At 46.2% G+C, this 25,842-nt stretch overlaps 1 protein-coding gene across 4 annotated transcripts in view; it reads right to left on the bottom strand.

Annotated features, from left to right (window-relative positions):
* LOC138259341 (cyclin-dependent kinase-like 1) overlaps positions 1-22,807 on the bottom strand; it is a 231,599-nt gene extending 208,792 nt beyond the window's left edge. For 2 of the 4 annotated variants that reach the window (XM_069206990.1, XM_069206993.1), the window contains exons 1-2: positions 21,650-22,807; positions 18,239-19,107 (exon numbers count right to left, since the gene is read on the bottom strand). In XM_069206990.1, the coding sequence (XP_069063091.1) occupies positions 18,239-18,406 (168 nt within the window). In that variant the 5' untranslated portion in view covers positions 18,407-19,107; positions 21,650-22,807. The remainder of the gene's footprint in view (positions 1-18,238; positions 19,108-21,649) is intronic. The other 2 variants (XM_069206992.1, XM_069206991.1) reach the window with 2 other exon arrangements.
* Positions 22,808-25,842: the final 3,035 nt, after the last annotated feature.

The following is a 25,842-nucleotide window of genomic DNA, read 5'->3' on the forward strand; positions in this document are numbered from 1 at the left end:
ACAGACAGCAGTGCAAGAGGCAGGGTTTTTTTGTGCATGAAAGGATACCTTCCAGCACAAATACAATCCAACATGGTATTTTTCTCAGAATGCATCATGCACAGAAAAAGTTTTATTAAATTCTCTCAAGATGTTTAATCCTTTTAGGATGTGGCATGGTGAATATTTTAGCAGTTGCACCAATTTCATATTTTCAAAAACAAAATTCATAGAAATGTATCGATCCATACATACAGGGGCTTCCAGACAGCCCTCTTTATCCATTGGTCAGTTCAAGTGTTATTCACATGTGGCTTCCAGCCACCACAACATTCACCATGGGGCAATGGGTCAGCCTACTTCAGCCATTGGCTCTCCTCACTCTTGAGTGACAGCATTTTGCTAGTGTACATCGACCTAATAACTAGCCCACTTAAGTATTAAGGCTGGTGGACCAATCCCACCTTCCATTTCACATTTAGGTAATTTGTTTTTGTGACGGCCATTTTTTACTAATTTGTTTCACACATATGAACACCACCATTATATGTGCCATTTTTACTTTTTATTACTTTTAACATTTTTATGTCAATTGCATATGTTTGCAGAAAAAATACAGGTGTGTCAAGACCAGACCTAGTGGTTTTGGCAATGCTGTTTTTGTGTCCATGACCATAGGTTCCATGACCTTGACTTGTCCCAACATTTACTGACAGCTTTTAGATGCGGGATGGCTTTCAGGAACAGGTGATACTCAGAATCAGGAATGGAAGCAACAAAAGACTGCAATTGATCTGGGCCTGAGGTGACATGGAGCAAACGGCAACCAAAGAGCTTAGCCTGAGCCCAAGTCAAGATCATTTTTGTGGTTTGAGAAAAATATCTCAGGGCATATTTAATAAAAACACACTTACTCTGAGGATACAAAACGTCTGTGCTATACAATATTAAATCAGTTCAAAAAATTAAGTCACAAATATTTACAAAAGTTTTGATCCCCATATAGAGTCAGCTAGGCAGTGGTGTTGAAATTAGGTGTGTGGGGGTGCTGCAGCAGCCCCAGATAAACTTGATAAAGTTTAGATAAAAATTAACAAAATACAAGCTTTCATTTATGAGGCTTGCCACATTTACAGTGCCATCAATTACAAAGTTTCACTCGAGATGCAACTTTGTGTTTTTTAGCATGGAAATCTGTGTTCACAGTACCTTTGTCTGCAGCAAATAAATATAAATAGTGATGCTCTTGCTGAGGTATAGGCGAAAAGAAAATGACACAGTATTCCAGGAATTTTCAAATGCACATACATGAAAACATGTTATTTCTCAAGTAAGCTACATATATCTCACATATATCTTCCAATAGCATGGAAAGCACACAAGACGCTCAAGTCGAGGTCAGCACCCTCACTGAGAAAATTGTTCCAGCACTACCGCATCTATGCACAGACTTCCTGATCATCCTCTGTCCCCCGTTCAGGAGCTCATGATCGTTCTCCAGCAAAGTCCTGAATTTGCTCAGACCCTTGAAAATTAGGAGCAAATCCCCCTCAGATGCAAGTCTAAAGAACCATGACAGAGGCATCCTCTGCTGGCCACCCTGCCACCCGTTGGAGAGATGTGACTGTTCAAGCAGGCCAAATTTGGTCCTCTGACACATACTGCATCTCTCCCACCATGAGCCATAGGGATGGAGTGTCCCAGGTCCCAAAAGAACCAGGACAGCCACATCAACACCCCCTTTCCCCATCAAGAATTGAAGGTTCCAAGACCCCTTGTGTGAGACGCTAAGGTGACCAGAAGTATCACTGGCAAACATGAGTTAATTCTGCCACAACATATGATACTCATTAAAAATTGCCTATCGCCACAACGGAAATTTACACAAGCAAAATAAGAAAGTAAGAATCTGAAAACTGGACAAAGTAAGGATTAGTTTGGGTGCAAAACAAAAGAAACGATGGGGACTGGCTTCAACCCAGCAGAAAATGGGGTTGGGGCAGCAGGTATGTCTGGAAGAAGGAATCTGTAGGTGATCCAACTGAAAAGGATGCCTGGCCCTCGGCTCAGATGTTTAAAAGTTGGCAGGGCCCTCCCACCACCACCACTGGCCATGACTTCCACCAAACATTTACTATGGCCAGCAAGATTCATGCCCAAGGAAGGGGCTTGCCCCACTCCCAAACATGGACTCTAGTGTACTTGGCCAATTTCTTGCCATCTCTGGATCCTCTCCTAACTTCGGTGCTCCCATTCCGGGACCACCTTCCTTCAATGGTCTTTGGGAAGCCAGTTACAATGGATTGATGGGCTCAGGTTTTTTTAATTTGATAAATAATGAATCTGTTCATGTTTTAAAAAAATAAAACTGTGTATGTTTGCCACTGAATACATTTTGGATAATAGTTCAGTAATCATGACTTATCTTCATCCATAGTAAAAAAGCAGACATTAAAGTGTCACCATTGCTAACACTATATCTTAATTTGACTAGACGCAAGAAGGTGTCCCCTGATTAAATAATCATTGATAAAAGAGATATTATTTACTGGTGTGTTTCTCGTTAAACACAGTACATTTCAGGATGCATACGTGTTCAACAGGTTCTACTGCCTCTGTACAGGTCCTGTATAAGTAGCAGGAGCCCATGTTACCACTCAGATCTGAAAGTGGTAGCTGTTTCTGTGGAACAACACCTCCATCATACTCTCGGCAGTGGTGCCCAGACTGAGGGGAAAAACTCAAATTGTGGGCCTGCAGCACAAGCCACACGGCTTCCATGCCTCCTTCTTCCTACATGCAGCTCTTTGTGCTTAACTTAACATAAAGTGTGTGTGTGTGTTATCCCTTGTCTGTGCCTTTTCTCAGCATGTACCTGTTCATTGGGTGAGAGAAGCACACACTGCTACTGTTGTCCCTTTTCTCTGTATAACCGCTCATTTTGTGAGAGAATTCTGCACTGCCACTGTCCCTTTTCTCTGTGTACCTGTTTACTGTGTAAGAGAAGCTTGAACTGCCACTGTCCCTTTTCTTTGTGTGCCAGTTTATTGTGTAAGAGAAGCTTGAACTGCCAGTGTCCCTTTTTTGTGTGCACCTGTTCATTGTGTGGTAGAGGCTTGAACTGCAACTCTCCCTTTTCTCTGTGTGTACCTCTTCTTTGTGTGAGAAAAGCTTGCACTGCCACTGTCACTTTCCCAGTGTGTACCTGTTCATTTTATGAAGTAAGCTTGAACTGCTTCTGTTATTCCTCTGCCCACCAAATGAGAGTGAGAAGCATACACTTTGTGCGGGGGGAAGTTTGCACTTCTATCCATGCTGTACCCGTTCGATGTATGTGAGACAAGCTTGCAATGTTGCTGTTCGTACTGCATGTGTTGTCTGTTTGTGAGAGAAGCTTGCACTGCTGTTTGTGCTACACATTCTGTGCAAGGACAGCTCACACTGCTCTGCATGCTGTACCTGCTCTGTATATGTGAGTGGAGCTTGCATCACTGATTTTTGTGCTGAATGTGTTCTGTCTGCAGTGAGTGTTTTACCTACTCTGTATGTGTCATAGAAGCTTGCAGGGCTACTACTGATGCTCTGCCTGCTCACTGTAAAAGATTGTATTAAAAGCAGCGCCTAGTGAGAAATAAGATGTTTGAGAAGGGAATGATAATAGGGGGAAAGTGCTGATGGAAGTTGTTCTGTAATGGAAGCGGGAGGCTTTATAACAGAGTAACAGTAGATGAAGTGAATAGCAGTGGTTTAATGTGAAGACCACTGGTTGCTGTCCAAGCAGACAGTTGTGTTCAAAACCTTGCGCTCTGTAATGGTGCACATGATTTTGAACTAGCTCTTGACTGTTCCATATCATCCACCTTCAGACCTAAGGTCGTACTCTCATAAAGATTTGTTGATCCTTCCAGCAAGATACAAATGGTATGGTAGGGCATCACCGTATTCGAAAAGCATCACCCACTAGAACGCCTTCGCACACCTGCTGCACCTTAGAACAGATTTCAGGAAATACCCAATGGCAGCGCTTTAAGTGGGATGAAAAAGGTCCAGGGACTCTAGAAGAGGCATTGCTAAAGAAGTGAAACTAGAATCCTTTACAAGAGGTGCGTCCTGTGTAAATATGAACGTCATAAAACACATTAACTAGAATCCTGTGCCTGAAATAGTGTACCCGGCCCGTATTTATGTGCCTGCAAGTTTATGGTCTGGCTTGTCAGTGCAGCTGTTGCCAGACAATTATGTGAGTATCATCAGGAGAGACGCTTTGGCTCCGTCCACATGCTGGGAGTCAGGAGTGCATATTTTGATTGCACAGAAGTTGTGTGCTTTCACAAACAGGTTCTTGCCCTTCACATAGCTTTGATTGTGTTATTTATCTAGATGCCTGAGCTTGAACTATCAGGGACACACACAACATTGCAATGCTACTGAAGTGTTTTAGATCACTAGTTAATTTAAGTTTTTCTGGCAGCAGCACAGAAGGAAGGAGGGCAGTCAGTAACCTACGTGGATTTTTAGTTCTGGCTCGGCGGTGCAACTGTCACCTGACCATATAACATGCACCAGTATTATTCTACAGTTCTTTGCTTCCACACAAATAAATATCCATCCTCATGCTATTTACTTGTTAGAATACAAATTACCATACATCATTCCTTTAAAGCCAGACATAAAGGCATTGCACATGCTTGTTTTCTATGTTTGTGCATACAAATACATTACACTGCAATAAAACAGTCAGACCTATTGGCTTTACCGATGCTTGTTAGCACCGAGTTTTTCAGTATCTGATAAATGAGTAACAACCTCAATTCTTCTTTTTACATCACTTTCCTCTGTAATCTCTCTTTCTGAATGAGGCATTAGGGATTGTCTTCTGATCAGCAAGGCCATGGGTTCTGCTGTTTCCTGGTTAGAGTTCCCGCCTGCCTGGTGGGGATACGCTGAAGTCATAGGCGCTGGAAGTAAGGGTGCAATGGGGGGTTGCTGCGGCGCCCCCAAGATTACCATGCTGGAGTTCAGAAAGTGAATGAGAAATATTGATGCCTTTCAATTTTGCGCTTAATCTGTTGTAGCTGCTGTGTGTTCAAAGACAGTGGTCAAATGTCAGGTATATCTTATGACAAATTGCTGCTTATTCTTTTAACAATGTAACTGGTGTTTACTTTTCTTTCTCTCACTGCAAAGTAAGAGGATTTGAAAAGAGACCTAATTGACAATCTTGCTAAGGAACAGGGAGTGTGAAAAGAAATGCTAAAGTATATCATTTTTGGTCTAGCACACAACAACATTTAAAAACCTGTACATTGACTACACACGTTTCAAAATATGTCAGCAAACAGGAATGCACAATTGAAGCACATTTTTGTAATTCTGGATTGTGATAGAAAGAAATTTTAATAGTATCAAAACAAATAAAGAAACTTTACTTGGCGATGCTCAAATGATAAATATTCCCTGAACCCCAATTTTCACACATTATTGTTTTTAAACTATATAGTTTTATCAGTAAAACTGGACACCTATGCAAATTCAGTGGCCATTGCAACAAATATAAATGCTATCTGTAAAGGACAGTGTGCTACCACAAAATACACCATTGGCTACACGCCCCATTCTTAACACTTTCCTGCTAAATGGGCATGGTACGTATGCTACACTTGTTTTGTGTGACTCTTGGCTTTTTCACAATCTCTGTGACTTCAGTGATACAACATTAATGGCAGCACTCCCACTCTGAAAACTGTTCGAGCAACACTGGCTGCAGTGGCTGCTCCCTTCGCAGTACCATAGGTTTGCCAAGTGTGGATCTTGATTAAAGCAATGTTTAGCAAACTTTGTATTCATAGACTAATACTCCCAAAGCACAGGTTTGTTTTCTCTAAACAAACAATACATGGCCCAATGTGCAGGTGAGTTTCTCCTTGTGCATGGGAACCATTCTACAATTGGCATGGCGGACACGGGCAGGGGAAATGAGTTGTGGTCGCGAGCACTCAATAAGGCAGGACAACTACCTCTGTAACCTGGCTGCCCTTTGAAAGAATGGCTGCCTGGTCAGAGGTATGCACAGGGGGAATAAGCTGGGGCTCCTCCATGTTAATGTGGCACTTCCCCGACGGTAAATAGAGTGGCGAATTGCAAGTTTGGCTGGATGCATCGCCCTTTTACAGTGGTTTTTTCAATCTCCTCCCAACACAAAATGAGTCGCTTACTAACTCCATTTTACTCCACCAATCTCTTTCTGAAGTCCTTTCAATAGCTTGCCCACAATTAATTTCCTTATTCTGCAGCAGTGTCTTTTTACTTTCTCCTTTCTGCAACTCCTTAATTTTGTCTCCTTCAATTCACCACGCATTTCACACTCAAACATACGGAAATGTTGCATTTTCTCTTCATCTAGTGCTGTCAATATTTCAACAGATATGTAGTTCCTTGAAAACACTTTCTCATACAGTTGTTAGTACAATTGCTACACTAGTGATAATCTAGTGAGGTTTTGCTATGCATGTAGTCTGAACACCTATATAACAAATTTACATGCAATGTGAGAAACATGCATCACTGTCATCCTCATCTCTGGAGCTCTCAGTCGTACCACATTGTGAAAACCCTTCCACACTCTGCACTTACCAAGACATATAGAGGCAACTCAGTCTGAAATATACACCTTACAACAGTGGTTCTTAACCTTTTGACTTCTGTGGATCCCCACTTTATCATTACTTGAGCACAGGAAACCAGTCAATCATTATTGGAATCCGGGAACCCCCAACTAAGTCAGAACTGGAAGCCTAGGACCGCAGCCTAAACATTGTTGATGATTTGAACAGCAAAACAATACACAAAAAATACAGAAACAAGCATTCATCAAATACACAAATTATAACACACTTCACTTATTTTGCACACAAATATAAATACAAAAATTAAAAATCGTTATTTTAATAGGATGCTGGAGGTTTTCTAAATTCAATTTAAGCCACACATCATCCATACTATATTCTGTTTGACGCACCTGTACTGCTCCCAAGAATCAATCTGAGGATACCAATTTAATTTTTTGCCTCCAATTTCAAATTCCTTGACATTTACAATGTGTGTTTTAAAACCTTCAATTGCACATTTAGCCACCTTATTTATATTCACTGGATTAATCTGTTAATATTAATTAATTTTGTAAGCAGTCGTGGCCCCCCTGAGAAGGGTTTGCAGACACCCTGGAGGCCCCAGAGCACAGATTGGGTCCCACTGCCTTATAAGATTTGTATGTTGCATGAAAAACAAAACTACATAAATACATCTGTGAAGACAACATTCCAAAGAAATAGACATGTATACAATGTAACATAAAGTAAGTTTTAAATATTACAAGGAGTTTACCACCTTCCTCTTAAAGTGCTCAGAACCTGACATGGCAAAATGTGAGTGCTACATGAAGCAAGAACTGGCAAAGCCGATAGGTCTAGCCTTGGCAAGCTAGTGCATTGGCCATTCTATATAACAAGCATATGCCACAAATGTAAAAAAAAAAAAACTGTGCCCTTTGTAAAAATGATGACTGTATGCATTTCATACAAATGAGATTAAAAAAAAAAAAATAACCACTGCATATAATTTGAATAGAAGATTGTGGGTTTTCCTGGCAGGCACTTCTACTGAGAAGTATTAAATATATTCTTAGTTTTAATGAACATGAAAAACTTATTCTTACTGGTGCAGAAAAATGTACATTTTACTTTGAATTACAGTTACCAGAAAGCAATGTTTAAACACACGAGGATGAATGAAAAAATAACAAAGAGTAAAGAAGGGAAAGAAAAAAAAGCTTTAGCAAAGTAAAGTACTGGCCCACAAACCCTGGCACTGATGAGCACTTCTTTTACGTGCATATACGCATGTGACCATATGAAATGCCATTTCTGACAGTGCAGGAGAGCCAATGGCTGAAGCTGGTAGACCTACTGCCCAGTTTTGTGCACTGTGGTGTGTGGACAGCAGAAGCAAAATGTGAATGGCAGCTGTGAAGACCAATGGATGAAGAGGGCTGACCCCGCGTGTTCAGGAGAGTTGGTGGGGAAGGGGGTAGAAGTGTCCCAAGGGATAGATAGAGCTGTTGACCTTGAAACTTATGAACCGGTGACTTAACTTCCATTGGTGTAGCAGTTGCAGTGGCTCTAGGATCCAGAATCCTGAGGGGCCTACTGAACCCCGGTTATTACTGTACTTTGCATTTTGAAGAGCAGCCAAGGTAGCCATTTCCTTCCTTGCACTGTGGCCTATGAAGCACTGGATACTCCATTGTGGGGGATCATGTTGGAATCCATCCTGTGATTCTGGACACATCGCTTAACTTCCCAGTTCCTCTGGTTCGCATGTTAAGTGTCTGGTTCTCATGTTAAACGCTCCAGTGCCCTCGGGCTAAGTTCTTGTTACATAAAACTGCGAAAATAAACAAATAAAGCCCCAGCAGGTGGGCCGTTCCCTTTCTGTGGGCTTACTTCGTTCACCTCTCTCTCCTTCCAGCCATGGTCATAAAATTAACTGCCTGGAAACTCGCATTAATTGCCCAGCTGCTGCGGTAAATGCTGTTTGCCAGGCCTTTGGAGAGCTAACGTGAAGAGAAGAAATGAAAGGAAGACTGTGGACAGGGCAGCGCGGGTGCAGGAACCGTGGGACGGGGAGAAACGGGCGCCAAAGTGGTGACGGGCAGGGGAGAGGAAGAAGCAGAAGGACAGAGGAAAAGGAGTGACAGCAGATGCAAGAATGAATTGCAGAAGAGGAGAGAGGGGCTAAAAGGAAGTCATTAAAAAAAATAAAAAAAAGAGGGAAGCAAGAGAGAAGAAAGTGCAAGGGTGCGGGTGCAGGTAGAGGAGAGTAAAACATCGAGGCATAAAGGGCGGGGCCACGGGTAAAAAAAAAAGACACGGAAGTATGAGGGAATAAATGAGATCGCACTCACCAGATAGGAGAAAAAAGTGGAAGAGGATTGGGAGGGAGGAGGAGGTGCAAAGAGAAAATGAAAGGCCAGGGCGCTGGAGGGACTGAGAAGAGGAGTGTACTTGAAGGAGGAAGGGAGGGATGCTAGTTCGGGAGAGGGGCAGCAGGGCGAGGTAAACTTTAAGAAAGGGCAGTAGAACAGTGGAAACAAAGGAGGTAAAGGGACAGAGGTCACAGGAGAGGAGAGAAACATAGCGTCTGGCAGAGGAGGCAAGCATCAAATATGCGAAGGCACTGTATGGCATGAGGACCGTGGGGGAAAGAGGTGGAAGGAGCCCGTAGTGGGCACATCAGACAGGCCAGGCAGCTCAAGTTTCACTCATGCGTGAAAGCAAAGCTTCACCTTGGTCGTTTTACTGCTCATTGACTTCGTTAACCGCGTCTCTCACACAAAAGCCATTTTCTTCTGTGAAAACACACGCACATATAGGCACGCTTGAAAACAAGCACTGCCGCACACATGCACGCCACCGTCACCTTTGCACACAGAAGCCTAAATGGGCGGGGCCAAGAGTACCATTTGGCCAGGGTCCCATGGTGGGGGTCAAATTTTAGACACCTGTATTTTGGGGCATTAATGATAAAGCTGAAATGAAGATTACCAGTAAGTAACGAAAACATTCAGATGGGTCACGGTCCAAGTGGCTTGAGAAATCACTTTCTATCTCTATGTGCATCGGGGGCATGCTGATATAGTCATAAAAATACTACGCCCAGGTAAAGTTTCATTACACTGGCACAATCTTGCATAATTTCCTGCAGTTTGCACTAAGCGTTTTACGCGAAATTCTTGATATCCTACCATAATAACCCTTCGAGTAATTTCAAGTCTGCTGAGCTAAAAATCCTATCGCAGGAGCACAGGAACCACACGAAGAAACAGAATGAGTGGCTGTTGTTCTACGCGCTTGTGTTTTTTGCACTATTTTTTGGAAACATGCCACGCTAAAATACAGCTCTAAATTCCAGGTTTACATTTTGCATCATTTTACAATATTGTGCATAGTTACACAAAAGGAAATTAGATAAAATGTACACACCTCTAGTAAACACCCAACGCTGGAAAGAGGCAGGCGAGGTGAGGCTGCCAAGAGGGGTGGGTCAAGCCAGAGGGGTTGCTGCTAATTTCTGGGTGACGTTCCGAGTCGATAGCATTGTGCTATCACCATTGGAGCATGTGCATCGGGGACCAGGAAGGAGAAGGACCCGTAGCACCACAATGACTGCTCGATTTTACTACCAAATGAAAGAGCACCGAGGTCAACGTTCCCTTGCCTACATCTCGTTACACCACAGTTCCATAATAACCATCAGAGGAGGTTGGTTATTGGGAGAAGGTTTCCAAGATGTAATGTTTGTTTGTTGAGGAGAAAGAAAAAGTGAATGCAGGTCGACCTTTGGGAATAGGCTAGAATGGAGATTCGCACCGGAAGGGGTGTCAGAAAGCAGTCAGGAGAGCGTGAGGCCTCAGTCAATAGAACATAGGGGAGTCAGGCTGCAGGGATTTAACGGGGCGAGCGGAGAGGCAGGTGGTTGATGTTGCTTAGGTTTTCCGTGAGTCAGGAGCCATGGATGGCAATGTCTGTGTGCTCTTTGCTGTATTATATTAAACGGGCTTTAAGCATGGGGTAGAAGCCATAATTCTCACAACAACGGCTCCTCGCTGCCCTCATAGGGCAATGTTGCCAGGTTTACTGTGAGAGTGGAATTTAGAGATTGTCCCTTGCTGAGTCAGAGAATCCTCAGGCACTGGCATATCCTTGCTGGGGGGAGCGCCAAGATAATCCACGTGCCAATGCTAGCTCAGGAAGGCGTATAAATTCACCTACGTAAACGTGGAGGGAGAACCAGCTGTCCCCTACTTCTATGCGGCTGCCTTTGGAGTGAATTAAAGGAATGAGAATATGTTGTAAGTTGCTGAAGCAGATGAATTGACTCTTGTGTGATCACCTGAGGCTGCTATGTAAGCCAAAAGTGCTTCATTGGTACCACTGTCTTCCACTGAACACTTGTTTCACAGAGCTGGGAACCTCTCAGCTCAAAACAGGTACCGCAGACCACTATATTGAGTACCCAGATCTGTAGGTGCAGGGATGGGCTCCAGAACGAGACCAACTTCATACATAGTAGGTTGCATCTCTACTCCTGAACACCCCTCCCCTTAACCATAATAGCCCCCCAAGAACTAGTGCTGTATTAAAGTCATTGTTGACATCTGCCTCTTGCGACGTCACAAAGAATGACCTCAAAAATAGGAATGTTGACACCTAGTGGAAAATGTCCTGAAGGTGCTCTACAATTCTCTGAAAATGTCCTTTATTTTGTTTTTTATAAGGTCTGCAAACCACCTTGGAGTAGTCTCAGAAAGGTTTTGGATCATTGTGGAAGGAAATGATGGAGTAGTGAAATCCATGACTTATTGCTAAGGGCACTCAATATACCAGCGAGGGATGGTGTTTGCTGGTCTTGATTGCTGTCCTCCAAACCAGCGTGTGAATCCATCGTAGATTCAGCTTTACTCTTGTGGCCTGGAGTTGGGAGGCAATGGCCTGTCATAGGCTCTGACTATGCAGTGTAGACTATGGTAGGACTTTCTCTCCTGTCTGATGCATGGTTCTTTTCCAGGCAAGGGCTCATATTGCTGTATTTGTGCCTGTGCCAAGAATCTTCAATACCTCATCTGCTGTATATGTTTGTGAACTCCGATCTAGACCCAAGGTGCAGCAAACTGAACCCTGGCTCCACTACTTGGCAACCATGCATAGTGTGACTACAGCATCAAGACCCAGGACGGAGTGAGACCCGAGGTATCAATTAGCAGGATTATGGTCCCAACAAAGCCCAAAGGCACATCTTCAAGACAACAAAGTAGATGCCAAAACTACCCTGAACACTTGTCTTGGTGCCAATCCAAAGAGCAGTACACATGGCCTAACAGGAGGCCCAGCTTGTATTCAGGAGTCTAGGCGTGGGGTCCTCCTTCCTCTCACAACTGTAGCACAGGCCTGGCCTTGTAATATCTTACACCACATTGTTTATGCTGGTGCAGACAACACTCCTAAGACTAGAGCCCAGTCAAATAACAGGGTGTTACAGAACATCCTGCATACTGACGTGGACACCACCATTGGGACCAGAGAGCACGTCATATAACATTCTTACACCAAATTCTGATACAGGTGCTAAAACTATCCCTAGGATCAGATTACAACAGGGGCAGAACTTCAGGAGAGTGTTTTTGGGGTGCTACACCCCCCTAATATATTTTGTGATAAGTAGTTGTGTACAGGTGATTTCAATTGGGTATGGTGTGGTGTCTGTCGGATTTCACCAGGATTTTCTACACACATGGACAAAAATGCTCCCACACTTTCTCCCTCTATCTGTTTGCTAAGATTTAAAAAATGTTGGTTATTTCACGAAATAATGCGCCTTTTCTCACTTGGTACCCCTACTAATCGACACTCCCCTCCCTTTCTGCTGCCCTTTAAGCACTTCTCCAGCACCCTGCTTGTTGTATAATGTATTTTAACATTATGTGCCAGAGTGATTGTTAGGAAATCGGAAGCTCACCCCCAAATCTTACTGACTAAACTACGCCCCTGCATACAATACATTATTAAACCACATCCTACATACTTGTGCAGACACCAAACCTAGGAACAATAAACCAGTCATGCACTAAATCCTAGATGCTGATGTAGGTTGCTCAGATAGCACCAGAGCACAAGTCGTATACAAGTGACTTACACCAAACTGGTGGGTCACCAAGCCCTGGGATATGAGAACATTTCATATACAAACATTATACCAAATCCTAGATACTGAAGGAGAGGTTCAGAGAACATATCATATACCCAGGGATTTAAGTGGGCAGGGTCATGCTGGTGCTCAGCCCCGGCACTTCTAAAAAAGTGGGTGCTGAACTGGCTCCCTATCGAGCCCTATTATTGCCCTCACCCTCAGGGTGAAAAAAGAATCTTAACCCAGCAGCAGTATCACCCTTTGCTGCCTTTGATCAAATCAAATCAAATCATTAACATTTATAAAGCGCGCTACTCACCCGTGCGGGTCTCAAGGCGCTAGGGGGGAAAGGGGGGGTTATCGCTGCTCGAACAGCCAAGTCTTTAGGAGTCTCCGGAAAGCGGAGTGGTCCTGGGTGGTCCTGAGGCTGGTGGGGAGGGAGTTCCAGGTCTTGGCCGCCAGGAAGGAGAAAGATCTCCCACCCGCCGTGGAGCGGCGGGTGCGAGGGACGGCAGCAAGTGCGAGGCCAGCGGAGCGGAGGGGGCGGGTGGGGACGTAGAAGCTGAGGCGTCTGTTGAGGTATTCCGGTCCCTTGTTGTGGAGGGCTTTGTGTGCGTGGGTGAGAAGACGGAAGGTGATCCTTTTGCTGACTGGGAGCCAATGCAGGTGTCTCAGGTGTGCGGAGATGTGGCTGTTGCGGGGTACGTCGAGGATGAGGCGGGCCGAGGCGTTTTGGATGCGTTGCAGGCGGTTTTGGAGTTTGGCGGTGGTCCCGGCGTAGAGGGTATTGCCGTAGTCCAGGCGACTCGTGACAAGGGCGTGGGTCACGGTTTTTCTGGTGTCGGCGGGGATCCAGCGGAAGATCTTGCGGAGCATGCGGAGAGTGAGGAAGCAGGCGGAGGACACGGCGTTGACTTGCTTGGTCATGGTGAGAAGAGGGTCCAAGATGAAGCCGAGGTTGCGGGCGTGGTCTGCGGGGGTCGGTGCGGTGCCGAGGGCCGTGGGCCACCAGGAGTCGTCCCAGGCGGACGGGGTGTTGCCGAGGATGAGGACTTCCGTTTTTTCAGAGTTCAGCTTTAGGCGGCTGAGCCTCATCCAATCTGCGACGTCCTTCATACCCTCTTGTAGGTTGGTCTTGGCGCTGGCGGGGTCCTTGGTGAGGGAGAGTACAAGTTGGGTGTCGTCGGCGTAGGAGGTGATGATGATGTCGTGCTTGCGTACGATGTCGGCGAGGGGGCTCATGTAGACATTGAAGAGTGTCGGGCTGAGCGATGAGCCTTGAGGTACGCCGCAGATGATCTTGGTGGGTTCTGAGCGAAACGGAGGGAGGTAAACTCTTTGGGAGCGGTTAGCGAGGAAGGAGGCGATCCAGTCCAGGGCCTGGCCTTGGATCCCGGTGGAGCGTAGGCGGGTGATTAGGGTGCGGTGACAGACGGTGTCAAAGGCAGCCGAGAGGTCGAGGAGAATGAGGGCGACTGTTTCACCGTTGTCCATCAGGGTTCTGATGTCGTCTGTGACTGAGATGAGGGCGGTTTCCGTGCTGTGGTTGGTTCGGAATCCGGTTTGTGAAGGGTCGAGCAGGTTGTTGTCTTCCAGGAAGGTGGTCAGCTGTTTGTTGACGGTCTTTTCTATTACCTTGGCTGGGAAAGGTAGAAGAGAGATGGGGCGGAAGTTTTTCAGGTCGCTTGGGTCAGCCGTAGGTTTCTTTAGTAGGGCGTTGACTTCAGCGTGCTTCCAGCATTCGGGGAAGGTAGCAGAAGAAAAAGAAGAGTTGATGACGGTCTGGAGGTGCGGGGCGATGATGTCGTCGGCTTTGTTAAAGATGAAGTGCGGGCAGGGGTCCGAAGGGGCGCCGGAGTGGATAGAGTTCATGATGGATTTGGTTTCTTCCGTGTTGATGTGGGTCCAGTTGTTGAGGGTGATGTCCGGGGAAGCGGGTTCAGTGGTGTATGGTTGGGTCTGGTGTCCGAAGCTGTCGTGGAGGTCGCTGATCTTGCGATGGAAGAAAGTGGCGAGGGATTCGCACAAATCCTGTGAGGGCGTGACGGCGTTGGCGCTGGCGCTGGGGTTGGAGAACTCTTTGACGATGCTGAAGAGTTCTCTGCTGTTGTGGCTGTTTTTGTCTAGTCTGTCGGTGAAAAAGTTCCTTTTGGCAGTGCGGATCAGGTGGTGGTGTTCGCGTGTAGCGTTCTTGAGGGCGGTCATGTTGTCAGCGGTGTGGTCCTTGCGCCAGGCCTTCTCAAGGGCACGACAAGTTTTCTTTGATTCTTTGAGGGTGTCAGAGAACCAGAGAGGTTTTTTGGTGTTGGTCTGTCGATGCGTGCGTTTGAGGGGAGCAAGGTTGTCAGCGCAGTTGGAGATCCAGTTTGTGAGGTTGAGAGCTGCGTCGTTGGGGTCGGTGGTGAGGGTGGGTTGGTTGGCGGCGAGAGCGGAGAAGAGTTGCTCTTCAGGGATCTTGTTCCACTGTCGACGAGGGATGGGTTGAGTGCGGAGGTGGGAGGTCTCGCGTCGGAATGTGAAGTGGACGCAGCTGTGGTCGGTCCAGTGTAGGGCAGAGGTGTGGCTGAAGAAGACGTGTTTGCTGGCGGAGAAGATAGGGTCGAGCGTGTGTCCGGCGATGTGGGTGGCGGTGTTCACCAGTTGTTTGAGGCCGAGGTTGGCGAGGTTGTCGAGCAGGGTGGTGGTGTTGGGGTCGTTGTTTTGTTCCAGATGGAAGTTGAGGTCGCCTAGGAGGATGTAGTCCGGTGAGGCGAGGGCGTGCGGGGAGATGAAGTCGGCGATGGCGTCGCTGAAAGAGGCGCGAGGTCCGGGAGGACGGTAGACGAGGGATCCTCTGAGGGTGGTCCTTGGGTCGGTGCGAATCTGAAAATGCAGGTGTTCAGCGGCGAGGGGGGGGTCTTCGGTGGAGGTGGTGACGCTGATGGAGTCTTTGAAGATGATGGCGACACCTCCTCCTACTTGGTTGGTGCGGTCTTTTCTGGAGATCTTGTAGCCTTCGGGGATGGCGGTAGCGATGTCTGGAGCAGAGGAGGCGTTCATCCATGTCTCCGTGATGAAGGCGACGTCCGGGGCTGTGGAGTCCAGGAGGTCCCAAAGTTCAACGGCGTGCTTGTGGACGGAACGAGCGTTGACCAGGATGCACTTGAGGTGGTTGATGGCGCGTGGGCTTGTGGTCGTGGTAGTTGCGTGGTGGAAGACGCGTTTGCAGGAGTTGCAGGCGAAGGGTCCATGGGTGCGTTTGGGGTGAGCTAGGAAGCAGGTTTTGGAGCGCCCTGGGTTGAGGGCGTGGAGGGTGGTGGGGTCGTAGCGGATCAGCGGGGCTTGGGGGAGCTGGGGACCAGGGGTCGTGGCGCTGGGCGCGGGCCATGCGCGGACGGGCGCAGACGGGCTTGCCTCTGGTGCGCCTCCGGCGTGCCAGCGGCGTGCCCGCTGCGCGCGCCCGCTGCGCAGTCGCGCAGCGGCCGCCATAAGAGGTAGGAGGGGGGGGGAGGGGTCAGCTGGGGGCGAATGGGAACTGGGGGGCGGGGGCGTGCAGGAGGTCGCGGCGGGAAAGCGCGAGGGAGGGGGGGGACAGGTAGAGTGAGAGGAGCTGGGGGAGGGGGTTTAGGGTGGAGGAGGGTGAGTGTTAGGAGGTTTGGAGATTAGGGAGAGAGATAGGAGTAGGGTTGTGAAGATAGGGGAGGGGGGTTGTAGAGGTGGGTGAGGGAGAGAGGTAGAGTGAGAGGATAGGGAGATAGGTAGTAGAGGGGGTGGCGGGAGGGGGGGAGAGATAGAGAAATAGATAGAGAAAATAGATAGAGAAGTCGATAGATAGGGAAATAGATAGATAGACAGATAGGTAGGTAGGAGGAGGTGGAGAGTGGGGGAGTTAGATAGTGAGATAGGGAGCTAGAGAGATAGGAAGATAGGAGGAGTGAGGGAGGTAGATAGCGAACGGGTTAGCTAGGGGTGAGAGAGGGGGAGGCGAGTGAGGGAGGGGGATGAGGAAGGAGCAGGAGGGCAGGCTCGGGGGAAGAAGACGGAGGAGGTAGAAGAGCCGAAGACAGGAGAACAGAAGACAGAAGAACAGAAGACAGAAGAACAGAAGACAGAAGAACAGAAGACCGGAAGAGCAGAAGACCGGAAGAGCAGAAGACAGAAGAACAGAAGATCGGAAGAGCAGAAGAACAGAGAAGAACAGAGAAGAACACAGAAGAACAGAGAAGAACACAGAAGAACACAGAAGAACCGAGAAGAAGAACACAGAAGCACAGAGAAGAACAGAGAAGAAGAACACAGAAGACCGGAAGAACACAGAAGAACAGAAGGGAAGAACAGAAGAACAGAAGGGAAGAACAGAAGAACACAGAAGAAGATTGCAGAGGGGGAGCGAGGAGGAAGAGACAGAGAGGAGGAAAAGAAGCAGGAGCAGGAGAGAAGGTGAGTGGCGCGGGGCAGGGCGAGGGGCTGGGAGGAGGGGGGTACTTACAGTTAGGTGGGTCTCAGGAACACAGGAACTCGGGAACTTGGAGGAGCTGCAGCGGCAGGGGGAGCGACCTACCCTTTGATGGAACTTCAAAGAGGCTCGTTATAGCTCATCGCAGTCTCATCATTTTAGAACTAAAGCTTGTTCAATATTTTATACAATTAATTCATTTTTGTTGCTTATTTATCTTATGCAACTGACAACCATTGACAAAGCCAATAGTCCTGGCTTGTTGAAGGTGTAATGTTACTTGTATTATATAACTGGATGCAGCGACAGAAAGATGCAGCAAAATACCATTCAGGCGGTACACTATGCGAAGCACAGATTTTTTACTCAGGCATTTTAAGCCACGTCCTCAATTATATCAGCCACGCCCTTTGAAAGACCCCCCCAGTTTTTCATCCCACTTAAAGCCCTTGTTACTTTACAAAAGACTGTGTTTTCTCTCCTTTAGTACTCCTACCAATCCGCATTTCTCTCCCACTTAAAGCCCTGCATATACCAGTCTGCATATACTAGTCTTACAACAAAACCTATATGCTGCTGGTGATACCACTCCTAGGATCAGACAACATGCCATATACAAGTAGCATTCGACATTTTGGCTACTTGTGGGGAGGTCTTCCCTAGGGTCCCATCAGTACTTGAAACGGAAACATAGCAGTGCAGCGGCTCCTTGTCCCAGAGTTTGCTGTTTGCTTCTGAGAAGTGGCTGGACTCTCCCATTAAAAACTCGGGGGTGGTGCTGAGAAGAGCCGGTACTATCCCTTCCAAATTACACAAGGGCAGGTACACAGTACCTGATAGTACCCAGTGCTTTAAATGGAAAAATAGAAGTGCAGGTACTCTGTACCGGAGAGTACCGGCCCATTTAAAGCACTGATAGTACCGGCCCATTTGAAGCAACGGGTCCGATCACATGCCTGAGGGCTTACACAAGAAGCCAGCATCTGAAGCAGCCCTCTCGCCGAGGCCCACCCAAGCTGCCCACTCTAATGACTCCCCCAGCCCCACCCCCTTCCCGGCCCCCGGGACACCGGGCGCTACCTTCAGCATGCGGATCTCCCGCAGGGCAATCTTCCTTATCACGGGGTCGTCCTCCGATTCCACAAACTTCTTGATGGCCACGATCTGCCCGTTGTCTTTGTTGCGGCACTTGAAGACCACGCCGTAGGACCCCTCCCCGATCTTCCCGAGGCGCTCAAACTTGTCCATGCCTCAGCCCAGGCAGAGCGACCTGCAGCTTGGGGGGGGGGGGTGTGGAAGGGGAGAAACGTGGGGGCCGGAGAGGAGGAAAGGAAGGAGGGTGAGGGAAGAGCAGAGCGGGGGAGCACAGCGGTCTGTCCAATGAAAAAGAAAGAGGAGAGACAGAATGGGGCGAGAAAGGTAGAGAGCAGAGAGAGAAGGGAGAGAGGAGAAATAGAAAAAGGCAGAACGAAGGTGGATCCGAAGAAGCAAAGGCGAGCGGAGGGGCAACGGTAGAGAGGGGATGAAGATCGCAGCAAAGGAGGGAGGATGGACAAGGGTAAAGAGTGGGGACAAGGGAGCAAAGGAGGGACAAAGGTACAGACGGGAGAGAGAGCAAAGGAAACTGGTTAGAGGAAGAGGACTATGACCTGCGTAAAGTAGAAGTGGGAAGAGTGAAAGGGGCGCAAGCAAGAACAGGGGGAAATTAGAGAAAGGAACAAGAGGAGTTAGGGGAGGGAAAGAGAGGGGATGTAGGGAGAGAAGAGAGAGCAAGAGAAGAAAGGGGACATAGAAGAAGATGCACCGCAGAGAGAAAAATAAATTAAATTAAGAAATTGAAAAGTTGGGGTAATTGAGAGGAAGAGCGACGGTAGAATGCAAAGAAGAAAGAATAAACAGGAGAAAGGGCAGGCAAGCAAAATAAGAAATAAAGAAAAAATAAATAAGAGCTAAATAGAGCGAGATAGAGCGGAATATATATACACGAAAAAAGAGGGAAAATAAATGGAAACAAAACATATTTAATTATTTTGTAGTTTTATAGTGCACTGTGTGTATTGTTTTAGCTATTTCACTTCGGCTACTTGAGCGCTCGATTTTGGTAAAATTGGTACGAAATGAAGAACTCTAAGGTCGAATAACGAATGTGAGTAGGTCGCCCGCTACATTTTTGCGTTCAAATGTCCTTAACCAAGAGGCAACTCCATTAGAAAAATAGTCTAACAATTTGTTTTTTCAAGGAATCCTGATGGAGGAAACGGCAGAGTACGGAAGACAGAGAGGAGCACGGGTTAAATTTGCTGCACATCTGCTGCACGAATCCCTAACGCTATATACATTTGTTCTTTTTTGCTGTAATTTCACTCATCCATTAACATTTTCATTCACTCGGCGCTGTATTTGTAAACAGCTCTGCACACTTTCGGCGTAGCAAACATGACTTAGTGCTTAACCATACCCTGCAGTTTAATCACTGTTGGTGATTTACTCACTTAGGTAGGGAATACTCACTCACTGATTTCTACATTTTTAGCGCGGAGTGCATTGCAAAAGGTCTTTTATAACACACTTCGTGCCAAACATGCACTTTTTCAATTTTTAACATTCATTTTAAGTTGATAAACATAGATGGTCCCCGGGAGAGATGGGGAATTTACTTTGCAGCACCTTGAGTACCTGCAAAACATCATGCCGATGTCCCATTAATCCGGAGTGCAACACCGTCAACGGGATTTGGATCTGGGAGATTACTGACCCATCAGAGGCTACTGCAGACCAGTCTCACTCCCATTATCAAGTTGGAATTCAATTTCACTGCTCACACTGGTAAAGGATAACCTTTCCTTGTGAACTCATTGTGCAGGGAGATTCTACAGTGCACTGATTTCTAGATATTCAACAATTGTTTAATTTTTAAGCGATTCTATTGAGTTCCCACCAGTACTTAATTTGAACCAGTGGTTCCCAGTGTTCGGATCCAATTCTAATTTTTGAGGACCAGACTTATTTTTCATCATCAGACTTTGATCCAGAGCAAGAAAGATGAGGGTAGAAAAGGGAGAACAAAGGAGGATGAGAACGATGTGAAACAATGACTTTGGGGCTAAGGAGTTGTGAAAAAGTGAACCTGCAAGAGTGAGATGAAGAGACAGTGAGTGCCTTGGTTCTGTAGCTTTAGTGGTTCTCAGGCAAGAGAGGTCATCCCCTCTGAGCTCTCACCCAGGGTTGTAGGGGGGATCTGTGTGTGCCTTCAACCACATATTGCACACTCTTTAAAACTCCCTTCTGCGCTGCAGTGCCCAACTCCCTACAGTGCCCAACTCCTTACAGTTTTGGGGTGGCACCGGTCTTCCTAGGAGAGATTCTCGGCTCTTGTACCCAAGTTTCTCTTTACCTTACAATTAAATGTTGATTGTGAAGTAAAGAGAAACAGATTTATCTTACTCTCGGCGGTTCAGGGGCATAGCTCTCGGGTGTAGTGTGGTGCCACCCTCCACCCCCCCCCATCAATATATTTTCCTGAAAATATTTGAGTCCAAGTGCTTTCAGTCGGGTATGGTGAGGTGACGGTCGGATTAAAGAAGTAATTTTTACACACATACAGACAAAAACAGACATACGCACTCCCTCTGCTTTTAAAGTCTTCCAAAATAGTGGTTATTTTTATGGCGTTAAGTGGGTTGGGTCCTGCCAGTGCTCAGCACTGGCAATTTTAAAATGCAGGTGCTGAGACGGGTCCCTTTCAGGGTCTGCATTTTTGCCTTCACCCTCAGGGTGAAAAAAAAATCTTAACTTGGCAGCAGTGCCAACCTTCATAGTACCTTTGATGTAACTTCAAAGAGACTGTTCTTGCAAAGACTCACCATTGCAGAACTGAAGCATTTACGCAATGACAAGAAGCTGCAGCAAAATATCAGTCGGACGGCACACTATGCTATGCACAGATACTTAGCTCACACATTTTTTAAGCCACGCCCTAATTACATCCGCCACGCCCAGTTTTTCATCCCACTCTGGCTCCTTTACAAAAGACTGTTTTCTCTCCTTTAGTACTTCTACCAATCCGCATTTCTCTCCCTTTCCACTACCCCTTTAGCCCCTCGCATGTGCCCTGCTTTTCGTACAATGCATTTTGACATTGTATGCCAGCGTGATTGTTCAGATATCTGAAGCTCGCTCCCCCACTCTATCTTACTGATCAAGTTATGCCCCTGTGGAGGCTATCTTCTTTCATCCCTCCTTTCGGTCCTGTGGTCAGTACTTTACCATCTTTCTCTTTCTCACTTTTACTGCCTTTATCTTTCTTGCTCTGGCTAAAAGTATAATGATGAAAAATAAGCCCATCTTCTCCAAACGTGAGTGCTGCAACCCAACACTGGTACAAATTCAGCAGTACACTTTGGTCTAGACTCTCTTTTCATTCCCCCAGTTCCTGTCTCTTAAGCAATGAGGGACAGGGGCTCACGCAGAATTTCCCCTTGGATATCTCACCTTGAATTTCTGTTGTCCTGTCCTTTCCCTGGATTTCGAACTTCACTTCAGGTGCCAGCTCCTTCGTCTTTTTAGTGCTTGGGTTTCAGACACAGATCTTCCAAGCTGGGCATTCAGCTCATGTGCCCTGATCTTGGTATCTTCAGCACTGGGGCTCAGTTTAGCTTTGATACTCCGGCCTCTGGTTTGAATTCATATGTTGGGACCTTGGTCTGCTCCATCATGAAGCTCCAGATGGAACATGTTTGTGCTTTCATCTCAAAGGATAGTCTTTGGCCTCAATGGTGAAAGATGTAGTTGGATACAAATATATTTCCATGGCCTTTTACTCAATGTGTCTGGTCCTTGAGCTCCTGATCCATGGTGTTCCAGGTGCCCATGTATCTTCACCCTTGGGCTGTATCTCATTGATTTTGTCAGCCATAAGATTACACTAGAGAACAGATAGGCCTTTCTGTTCACTAGCCGCGGGTGCCTGGTCTCTTTGACTGTGGACTTCAAGCTGACATCAAACTTTCTCTGTGGACTGTAACCTCAGGTGTCTGCTCCGTGGCCTTCTGCCTAGCGGGGATTGCAGCTGATCACGAACCTAACCTCAGGAGCTCAGTCCTCGGTTTCCTACGGGTGGAAGGTCAGACCTCCTTTCTTTCCTCTCATGTAGTCCTTGGTTTCTTCTTGATTTATGAGGCTGGTCCTCGATGTGCCTCACTTTGCTTACTCTTGGGCACCTAACTCAATGGATTCCAAAGTCACACAAAGCAACCCTTCTTCCCTCTTGTCTGGAACCCAGGTGTCTGCGTGTCTCTGGCGTTTCAGGTAGTCAGGGATATTCCAAGAAGTTCCTCTGTCCTCGTGTTTTTTTTTCTCGTATTCACTTGGGAAGGGGGGGGGGGCAGGTTGGCAATTGTCTTCCTTAATTTCGCTCTACTTTCCCCTAGTGTCAGCTCGTCTGCAGCGGATCTTCCTAGTGTCACTTTCTCGCACGTCTCCCCAGCTCAAAGCTGGGGGGTGCCCCCCTCTGCTCGGGGTCTGGTGCGTCCTCGGTCCCCCGCTTCCTGCCGCCTGCTCTTCCAGTAGGACAGCGAGCCGCTGCAGCCGGCGTTCACAAGGTTCCCCTCTCCGGTGCCAGGATCTCTCATCTCTGCTTCCCTCGGTAGCTCGACTCCCTCTCATCCCCTCCCTTTCTTGCCCCGCCCTCTGTTTAACCCTCGCACGTCTTCCGCGCCCCTCCTCCTCCTTACAGCGCCTGATAAAACCGTCTCCTCCTTTTCTAATACCCTGACCCTCCCACGGCCCCCGCGATCTTGAAGTCACCCCTTCAAGTGAAGGAGTCTCTCCCTTCTCAGAAGTCAGACTACCCACCTATTTTCCCTCCTCCCCCTCTCGCCCATTGTTTGCCACCGAGTTTACGACCTGATCACTCATAGGTCATGTCCCCTTGACTCTACTTTCCCGTCCTTTCTGTACAACCTAGTGCCCCCTCTGTCTCCAACCTGCCACCCAGTCCCTCCTCCCCGTCATTTCCCATCCTGCCCCTAAAGCCAGCTATCTCCCCTCTCACCCTTGCTATCTTTCTCTCTTGATACTAAACCTCTGTTTTACAACATTACTCTTGTATCTCTTACGTCTCCCTAGTTTGTTTTTGGTGTCCGCTTTCTCTCACCTATCCCTTTGACTTGTTTTGCATCTTTTATTTCCCCTATTCAACCCGAATCTATAATTTAACCCCCCCTCTATTTTCTTTTTAGTTCCTCGTCTCTTTCTTGGTTCATTCTTTCTATTAATTACCATTTTGTCTCCCTTCATCAACCTCAGGTTTACCTTATCTTTCTTTGCATTTCTTTTACTGTATCCTCTCTCACACACTTATTCCAACCAGTTTTCCGTAGCTCTTATCTTTGCATTTATTTCTCCATTCTTTCTCGGTCCTTTCTCGCTTTCTGATTTCTCGCTATTACTTCTCCCTTCTTAGCCCATCGCTCTCATTTTATACAAGTACCCTTCGTCTTTCTTTAGATGTTTTAGGGTGTGATTACTATCATTCAATATATTTTAACTATAAATTGAATTGTTTATTTTATTTATTTCAGGGCCCCGACCCGGTTTTCAGCTTGTAAGATATTCTTACTCTATTCTTTCTTACCCTGTGTGACTCTACCGTTTTCCTCTGTTTTACCTTCTCCTTTCACTTTTTAAATTGTGGTTGAACATCGAACAAAGTCCACCAGAAGATTGACGTAGGATCACCAGACAGCCTCCTGTGTCTGCTCCATCAAGACACAATGGACAATTTAGGCAGGGATGGGGGTGATTCCATTATGAACACTGTTCACATGGTGAGTGCCCCTAGTAGTGGTGTTTTTGACTGCCAGACATGCTCTTTGAACCACCCAAAAAAACGTTGTCAGCTGAGGCCTCTCCAACATACTCCTTATCTCATCTTGGTTTGCTGTCAAGTATGGACCACACCAGAGGGGTTTTGAATTTAACAAAATGTTTACTTGTCCATTGGACAGGTTGCTTCTTTACCCTACTTATCCTGTAAAAAAATCTACTTGTCCCTTCAGTGCCATATAGAGCAGCAACAAATTATGGCAGCAATCTCATTTTGTAAGAGTTCTGATAATAGCCTCTCTTAATACTATATATAGTAGGGCTTGAATAATAGCAATTTCAAGCCCTACTCTAGCAATTTCCTTATTTTGCAACCTTTCCTTAGAGCTACATACTGGGACTGGAGGAAGTAGTAAGCACTAGTACCAGGGCTGGAATGCCTTTGAGTCTGTGCAGATTTACTAACTTGCATGTTTTAAGGATTTTCACTAGCTCTTTTTCAAACTTTTCCCATAATGAGAAAGGTTAGAAATGTACTCCTGGCAAAGGGGTTGGGGAAAAAAGTGGTTGGAGGCAAAGTGAACTTGTAAACACGCCATGCATTTTCGCATAAGCAAATCTACACATGCATATTTTCTCTTGCTAAAATACAGTTCACAGATATTTTATAGAAGTACGATTTCCTGATCTACTTCTGTAAATTCTCGTGAATTCACGAAAGCCTCTAATGGAAAGACATACACCATGAGTGCACTTTTGTGACTTACTTTAAGAATTGGACCCTTAATTTGCTCTCACGTCAACCAAGACATTAACAAAAAAAAATAGAATTCAATTTCTCTCTCTATCCATCTACTGGCTGGCTTTCCTGTTAGTGATAGCATTCTGCCCTTCAACAAGGAGCATATTGGCACACAAAGTAGTTGTTTTAAGTGCCAGTGACCTACTGTGGCAATGTGTGCTTTTCGAGACCAACATTTTTTTTTTTTTTTGCCAAAGTTTGTTATAGTGGTGAGGGCCTGGCAGCTCCCATAACAATAAAGTGTTACAAAAGTCATGTCAAAATAAGACACACATCAACAAAACCAAAAGACTGACCGCCAGTGTCAGATCGGTTGGTTTTGCCAGTGCTTGTTTATTTTCATGTTTCCCATACGGTTGTTGAAAACGGTTACACTGTTTTTCCATTATACTAGTATGCATCTACACATTTTACTAAATTATGCTTCACAGAAATAGTCCCTAAAATTTCACAGTAATTTAGCAAAACCTTTTTTTTCCTACTTGCATTTTTTTCTGAACCTTTTATTTTGAAAGCAAAGCATTATCATTCTTGCTAATAAGCTTCTGCAAACATTTGCATCTAATCAGAGAGCATTCTGGGAGCATTATACGTAGCCTCATATTGTTAAACTTCTCAAACGTGTGTGTGATCATTTTTTACTGGAACCACTGTCACTAATGCAGTGTGACCTTAGTATGTTCATTTAGAGCTCTCACCCTAATAATAAAGGCTTTGCATTAATGAACCAGAAATACAAGTTCAAACACCATTAGCTTGCAGATACAAATGTTACTTCAACTGCAGACAGGTTCTTTCCCTGTAAACTAGGAGGCAAAGACTTTGTCCTAGAGGGGTAGGGCTTACTTATCCCAAGGACCTGAAAACTTGTTGTCATTGACCCGAGCAATATGGCATTTGCTATAGGAATTCCAAACCAGTACAGCACCTCTTTCAGTTCAGGTACTGGCAGCAATGTTTAGAGCCTGCTATGTGCCTCAGATCCAGAGATCTTTCCCATCTTTTTGGGTCCCTGGGAAAATGGTCTGTACTGTTTTCCATTCCATAATCTAATGCA

Source organism: Pleurodeles waltl, chromosome 9 (genome assembly GCF_031143425.1).
Source record: "Pleurodeles waltl isolate 20211129_DDA chromosome 9, aPleWal1.hap1.20221129, whole genome shotgun sequence".
In the NCBI taxonomy this organism is placed as follows: Eukaryota; Metazoa; Chordata; class Amphibia; order Caudata; family Salamandridae; genus Pleurodeles; species Pleurodeles waltl.